Raw genomic sequence first — 7,001 nt, 5'->3', positions numbered from 1 at the left:
CAATATTAGGGTAAATGAAACAAACAAAAACAATTCTGACTTTAATCAATTATGTTATCAGTATATGAAAAGAATCATATAACTGTTTCCTCCTTGTTATACGATGTGTAAACCTGGACTTTCTCCACACAGAAAGATTGTCCCACATTTACTGCGTATACTTGCGTTTTAAGACCAGATGTGCTTGACGGTGCATAAACCTTTTTTTGTCAGTGGTCCTGATTATAAAACTTCAGAGTCTGAGGAATCTGTTCTGAGTTGTTGACACTCAGATTCAAACACAAACAGCCACAGAGACACAAACTCGTCCTGCAGCCTGGAATGCTGCAGATCTGGAGACACTCCGGCTTCTCTTAGTGGGCGGAGCCAAATGACGTGTCACAGTGACATCACTGACAGCAGATTTACATTTTTTTTTAAACCAGCAAGATCAGAAAAACCAGGAAAAACTCAGAGCAGGTAATTCTGGGTCTAATATTAGGCCTGTTAGTCAGACAGCTGGAAAAAGATGGGAGAACAAACAATAAGAAATACACAATTTATTTACTTCTGTCCTCAGATCAGTAATTTAATGAAAACATAAAATAAATGAAAAATAAAAGATGATAAGGTCAGAGGTCATGATTGGTTAAACTAAACCTTTAGCACCTGAGATGAAAGTGGCTCTCAGTAAAAGTCCTCATTAAGGCCCCGAACCTTCAGGCTGACATCACTTGATGCAGAACAGCCAGATGAGCTGCATTCCTCAGCTTCACTCCTCCTCTTCCTCCTCCTCCTCCTTCCTGGATGAAGTTTGTGTTTGAACGTTTCGGTCGCATTCATTCAGCCGCCCAGCCATCCTCCACTCAGCCTGAACAGAGAAGATTGAACAGGAAGGTGAGTGTCTGACTTCCTCTGATCAGAAGAAATAATTATTGAGCTTTTTGTCTGTAACTTTAAACTCTTTACATAAAACAGGCAGGTCTGTATTTATTACAATACTAAGAGTAGAATCAGATAAAACATTTTAGTTAATGTATTTCTTGTGTTGCTGAGTTTGTTTTCTGGACTGTAGAATTATTATTTCTATTCATTTAAATAAAATGTCGTTAATTCATTTATTTCATGTAGAAAATCTGAATAAAATACATAAAAAAATAAAACATATTCTTCATTAAATTTGACATATTTTTCTAATATGCAAAAACATAGAAACTCTACTAAAACACTAAATTTCAAATGAAAGGAAGTAAATTTAATATATTTTTGTTTGCCTACTTTTTATTTGGATAAAATCTCAAAAACATAAAATCATGAAACATTAAAAAACAACAAAATAACTTTTTATAATTGTAAAGTTTCAGTTTTTGACCATTTAAAATCACTGAGATGACTGTTGAGGGGCAGAAAATATTTTATAAAGCAACAAAACCAGCTTTAAGTCCTTAAATGAATATAAAATAGAACCACATGTAAATAAATACAGCAGGTTTCCATCAGTGGGTACTGGTTGTAAATACAGCAGGTTTCCATCAGTGGGTACTGGTTGTAGGTGAAACTGACGTGAAGCAGAGTAAACAGACTGGAGGTATGTGAGGCGGAGCCTCAACCTGCAGGAATGTCGGCGCGTTCTGCAGCATTCCTGCCTTCAGCAGAAACCTGCAGACATGTGACTGATGTTCAAAGGGGAAACACTTCATGTTTAGAAACAACCTGCAGGCAGGAAGGCTTTATTGGCAGCAGGAATAAATAGAAATGGATCAAATGTGATCACGGAGCTCCTCTAATGATACAAATATATAAATCTGTTATCAGTCGTAGATCCAAACTCAGGTCAGATGCTGTCAGGTGTAAAAGTCCTGGAGATCATGGCTAAAACACTGAGCTGATGCTGGTTTTCTGTTATCAGGCATATTACTGATAATGACCTATAGAGTTTCAGATTTAGGTTTATTATTTTATAGTACAATTATTACAGTGAATCTGTGTCTGTTATTGAAGACATTTTCACATTAAATTATAAGTTTTTAGTGTTTCCTGTTGCTTTAATGTGTGTATTTATTGACCCGAGTGTTTTTGCCGTTTCTTCCTGCAGGTCGCGGTCGGGTCGGGATGGAGCTGAAGGTCTGGGTGGACGGGGTCGTCAGGGTCGTCTGCGGCCTTTCTCTCAACACTTCCTGTCAGGAAGTCGTCATCTCTCTCGCTCAGGCCATCGGTAGGTAGTTCCTCTTCATCCCTATGAAACACTGAGTCATGGTGAACATTCACACTGAACATGCAATTTAAGGTTTGGTCTTTCTGAGCATGCTCAGCTCCAGTTTTCAGGACATTTATTAGAAACATTTTCTGAAAGCACTGCATGCTGAAGGGAACTGATTTCAGAAGGAAAGTAGGAGAGTTTATGTACATTTATGAACCATAGCAATTAAGCTGTTTGTTTTAATTCCAATAAAATGAGACCTAAAGGTAGAAAACAGATAATAAAAGCAGGTGGACCAAAGACGGAGCCCTGGGGAACTCCTGGGATAAATGCCACTGAGAATGGCAGATTTCTGTTACTTTTAGTACAAAAATTGTGTTTAATGACTTTTTAAAAATCTCTTCAGCTTGCTGGTTGCTCTGTAAGCATAAAAAATGAAACTTTACTACTGACGATTGACGTTTTCCTTCTGCACACAGGCCAGACGGGTCGGTATGTTCTGATCAGGAAGTTTCGGGGCTCGGAGCACCCTCTGGTTGCTGATGACTGTCCGATGCAGCTGCTGGCTCAGATGGGTCAGCTGGCTGCAGAGGTCCAGTTCGTCCTGCGGAAAACCGGCCCCAGCCTCAGCGAAGGGCCACACAAACCCAGCAAGGAGAGCCAGCGCCCCCTGCTGGTGCCCTCAGAACCAGAACCTCAGCATAAGGGCCCTCAGAAAGCCCTCTCCTTCAACCTGGGCCCCTCAACGTTTCCCAGGAGGAACAGACCCAGCAGGAACTGGTCTCCCAGTCTGGAGGAATCAGCAGAAGAGAAACATTCTGATCCTGAGAAGGAGGAGATGCTGAGGCAGATCCTGCAGCAGCAGAAGATGCTGCAGGACCTGGAGGCTCAGATAGAAGCTCTGGAGAAAGACACCGAGTTATTTGAGCAGAAGGTCACGACCTCTGCTGCTCCTGATCCGATTCCGGACCTGACAGACGACCTGCAGGAGCTGGAGTACCGGCTGAAGCAGTACGAAGTGGAGCTGATGTACGGAGAAAACTGGGAGCAGGAGCTGAAGGTGGAGCTGGAGAGGGAGCAAGGTAGACGTCCACAGCCATCCTCAACTCAGAGCTGTTTGGGTTTTAATATCTGGTGTTTGAATCCTCACAGGTTTCAATCAATCAAGTTTATTTGTAAAGCACATTTCTGCAGTGAGGCAGGATTCAAATGCTTTAAATCATGAAAACACAAAAAAGTCATAAAAACAACATAAAGTTTGTTTCTGAGAAACAAACATTAGATTTTCCATCATCTAAATCATTGATATTTATCAAATATGCTGGTTAATGTTCCAGTTATTATGGTTCAAAATCAACTCTAAGTAGCTATTCCAGATTTGTGATGCATAGAAGCTGAATGCTGCTTCTCCATGCTTGGTTCTGGTTCTGTAGAGCAGACCAGAACCAGAAGAACTAAGAGGTCTGGAAGGTCGATACAGCAGCAGATCTTTAAAGTGTTTTTGTACTAATCTGTCTCTAAAACCATCATCCTGTCTTCTTCAGACATGCAGAGACGCCTGGAACAGATTCACTCCTCTATAGACGACCAGAGTTATGAGATCAAGGTGCTCCAGAGCCGCTCCGACCACCTGCAGCAGGACCTACAGGACCGGGCCCAGACAAGCGACCCGAGCGCCGAGGAGGAGGAGGCCCGGCTGACCGACGAGGCCCTCAGGTCGCTGACCCAGGAGCTCCACAAGCGGCTGCAGCTGGGGGAAGATCTGGACGCGGCGCTGGCTGAGACGCAGTGGAAGCTGCAGACGGCAGAAGAAACGGTAAAGGTATACCACATCACTACCACTCTGGCTGAGGGAGAATCAGGAAACACAAACTACCCAGGATGCAGCTGCTGGAGATGCTGCGTCATGCTAAGCTAACGGATGGAGACGAGTTTCAGCCGGGATGGGTGGCAGAAGGACTGAGAGGGAAAGTCTATGAGACAGCAGTAGCTGCGTTTCCACTGACCAGAGAGCTGTGCAAAATTAAATTATAAAAATAAATAATGGGGATACGCCAATTCTGAAAAAAGTTTGATAAAAAGTTTTTTTCACTAGAATTAGTTTGTTTTTCGGATGTATCAAAATCACAGGCGTCACATGACCAGCAGCCGGATGTTACTGCAGGCAGACATGATGAAGGAAGGAGCAGCAGGATGATGGTTGGTTCTGTTTCAGACGACCTGCAGCTGCTCCACCAGAGCTCTCACTGCATCACACACTTCATAAAAAGTTGTGTCATTTCAGCGTAGCTCTTCTGTGAAATCACAGAATATAACTGCCCAAAACGTAGTAAGGTGTAAGGGCTTTGTCGCTGACGTCTCCTCTGATTGGCTGATAGATGATGAGCGCCAGCATCATGGATGAAAGATGAATACATCTCTGTAACTTTTTACATCAGTTGCTATTTTTTTAATTTGAAAATAATCCATCACAGAAATGACCCACAGCAAATGAAGAATTGTGAATCTGTCATTGTTCAGAATTAACCAACATCAAATCAAAGTGAGCTGAAAATTAAATAGTATTTTCTTAAAATGATCTGAAACACAAACCAAAGTGTCTTAAATTTAAATTGTAAAAACTAAACAAACATAATTCTAGATTACAAAGTGCTGACAGGCTCTCAGTCACACCTGCAGTTTTATTTGATTCTTCAGAGCAGCTGATGATCTGGTTGGACGGAGCAGTTTCCAGTCAAAAGGTCAGAGACGGATGTCTGTCCCCTCCGATGTGTCCACATGTCCTTTAAGATCAAAATGAGACAATAATGAGTCAGAACAACCTTTAAAATGTGAAACATTTAAATGCATTTAGTTGACAAACGATGACTTAGTAGTAAGAAAAGGAACAGACAAAGGGAACGGAGGTGAGACAGAGAGAGACTGAGATCAGGCAAGAAGAGAAACCTGAGAACAGGAAGAACCGGAACAGACAAAGGAGCCGGATTTACAAAGGAAGGAGATCAGGCTCAGAAAAAACCTGACTGTTCATGACAGCAACACTGAAGACACAAACACCAAACCAAAGCAGAAAAATTACAAATATTTCCATTTCTTCAGCTGCAACTGACAACAAAAACTCTTTTCTGTATATTTAACATTAACTCTAGATTTAAAAGTTGAAGCTAAAAAAACATCTGAAATCCACCTTTTAATCTTTTTGTTTAGATATTAAAAATATTTCATTGATCAAACATAATCCTTCAAACTTTTCTTGTTGTTTGAACTAAAAATCATCAGAAATATGACAGACATTTTAGATGAATGTGAAACAGATGGTGAATGAACATTGTCCCTGTTTAATCCGCTTTAATTCAACTCAAGCCCGTTTTAGAAAGTCCGACTGAGGAAACGTGAATATGGAATCATATTTATCAGAGTTCAACACAGTGAACTCTGGTCCGAATACAAACCTCGGTCTCGGTTCGCTTAAAGTGAACTCTGGGGCGGTTTGTATGGATGTGTGAACGCCAAGCAGACAGAGATTGCTCCAAAAACAGGAAGTGCACCACAGTGCAGGGCATTCTGGGTAAATACAACCAAAACAAACCCGAGACTCCAGCGTCAGTCGGAACCATTAGCCAAAGACAGAAGAGAAATCCAACAACCACTAAAATCTGACGCCTCCATTTTTATTTGGTGAAGAAGGAAGTTGCGCTCAGTGTCTTCAGAGGTTTTTGTGTCGTTTCCTTCAGTAGTTCTTGGTGTAGCGCCCCCACAGGCGAGGAGGGGAACAGGTTCTTCAAAGGGTTTGTTTGGTTTGGCTCAGAGCAGAGAGAAAGAGAAACACAGCAGCTGGAGAGGAACTGATTTTACCGGTTTATTGGGTGGAAACACCCAGACTAACATGCTGATGTTCTGCAGCAAACTTTTGTCTCCCTCAACCTGCAGATTTAAAATATCCACAGCAGCTGAGAATCAGAATAACATTCACCACTGCCACCCCACATCTCCACCCCTGGTGCATGTCTGTGTTAAGGTGTTTGATGGTGCTGGTTTGACTGCAGGTTGTTCTTCCTGATAACGTATCATCCCTCTGATGCTCTCCAGGACAGACTGCAGCTGATCGATGGGCTGAAGAAGGAGCTGAGGCAGTGTGACCTGCAGCAGTTCATCCAGCAGGCCGGTGGGAACCCGTACGCCGACCAGGCGGGTCCGCTGCCTGTCAGCGAAGTTCACCTCAGCAAGACTCGCGTCAGGAAGTAGCAGCAGCCGGAGCGTCAATAGGTCAGCTAGAAACAGATCTGACTTGTTTTTACTGAGTATTTAACTCTTTTTGTCACACATTTAAAACATATCCAGTGTATCTTTATTTAAATTGTTTTCAAAATGAGATGAATTACATAAATAACTCATGTTCTGTTTTTCTGCTGCAGGAACCAGAAGGAGAAACCTTGAAGTCCCGTTAATGTGTGTGTGAGTGTGTGAATGTTGTGTTTGTTGTAAAAACACATGAAAATAAATTAAATAGACTATTTCTTTAAGAGTTTACAGTTGTTTAGCCTGTAATGTCACTTTTTATATGTAAAAATAAAGTTTTTTATTCCATCTCTGAAATAAATTATCAGCAGTTCATCTTTGAACCACCAGAGGCCGCCAAAGCTTCAAGACACAAACGTCTCTCCTGACATAAGAATCTCCTTTTATTGCAACATGAGGCTTTTATGAAGCTTACACACTGATTCATGCTAACTATGTGTTTTTATATTAAACAGAAATGGTTTAATATGGTCAAAAGTATATAGTATGTATTAATCAAAAGAAAATTATATAACACTTTTTG

General features: G+C 41.5%; 1 protein-coding gene across 2 annotated transcripts; it reads left to right on the top strand.

Annotated features, from left to right (window-relative positions):
* The first annotated feature begins 200 nt into the window (after positions 1 to 200).
* LOC106963961 (ras association domain-containing protein 7-like) lies at positions 201 to 6,775 on the top strand. 2 transcript variants are annotated; one of them, XM_015059163.1, is made up of 6 exons: positions 201 to 876; positions 2,075 to 2,194; positions 2,659 to 3,261; positions 3,724 to 3,995; positions 6,269 to 6,445; positions 6,595 to 6,775. In XM_015059163.1, the coding sequence occupies exons 2-5, from the start codon at positions 2,092 to 2,094 to the stop codon at positions 6,422 to 6,424; spliced, it is 1,134 nt and encodes a 377-aa protein (XP_014914649.1). In that variant the 5' UTR covers positions 201 to 876; positions 2,075 to 2,091; the 3' UTR covers positions 6,425 to 6,445; positions 6,595 to 6,775. The 2 variants fall into 2 exon arrangements, with proteins under 2 accessions (XP_014914649.1, XP_014914648.1); XM_015059162.1 differs by having other exon boundaries at positions 3,724 to 4,001.
* The last annotated feature ends 226 nt before the right edge of the window (positions 6,776 to 7,001 follow it).

The sequence above is a fragment of the Poecilia latipinna genome, unplaced genomic scaffold, assembly GCF_001443285.1.
Source record: "Poecilia latipinna isolate Pla-1442-1.1 unplaced genomic scaffold, P_latipinna-1.0 Scaffold1606, whole genome shotgun sequence".
Lineage (NCBI taxonomy): Eukaryota > Metazoa > Chordata > Actinopteri > Cyprinodontiformes > Poeciliidae > Poecilia > Poecilia latipinna.
Note: the sequence above shows the minus strand (reverse complement) of the source record. Positions and strands in the feature narration are given on the sequence as shown.

Excerpts from the sequence above, each read along its gene's own strand:
- LOC106963961 (XM_015059162.1), top strand. The coding sequence starts at position 2,092 with ATGGAGCTGAAGGTCTGGGTGGACGGGGTCGTCAGGGTCGTCTGCGGC. Across the intron at positions 3,262-3,723 it reads GGAGCTGGAGAGGGAGCAAG|ACATGCAGAGACGCCTGGAA; the intron begins GTAGACGTCCAC and ends TGTCTTCTTCAG. Across the intron at positions 4,002-6,268 it reads CGGCAGAAGAAACGGTAAAG|GACAGACTGCAGCTGATCGA; the intron begins GTATACCACATC and ends GATGCTCTCCAG.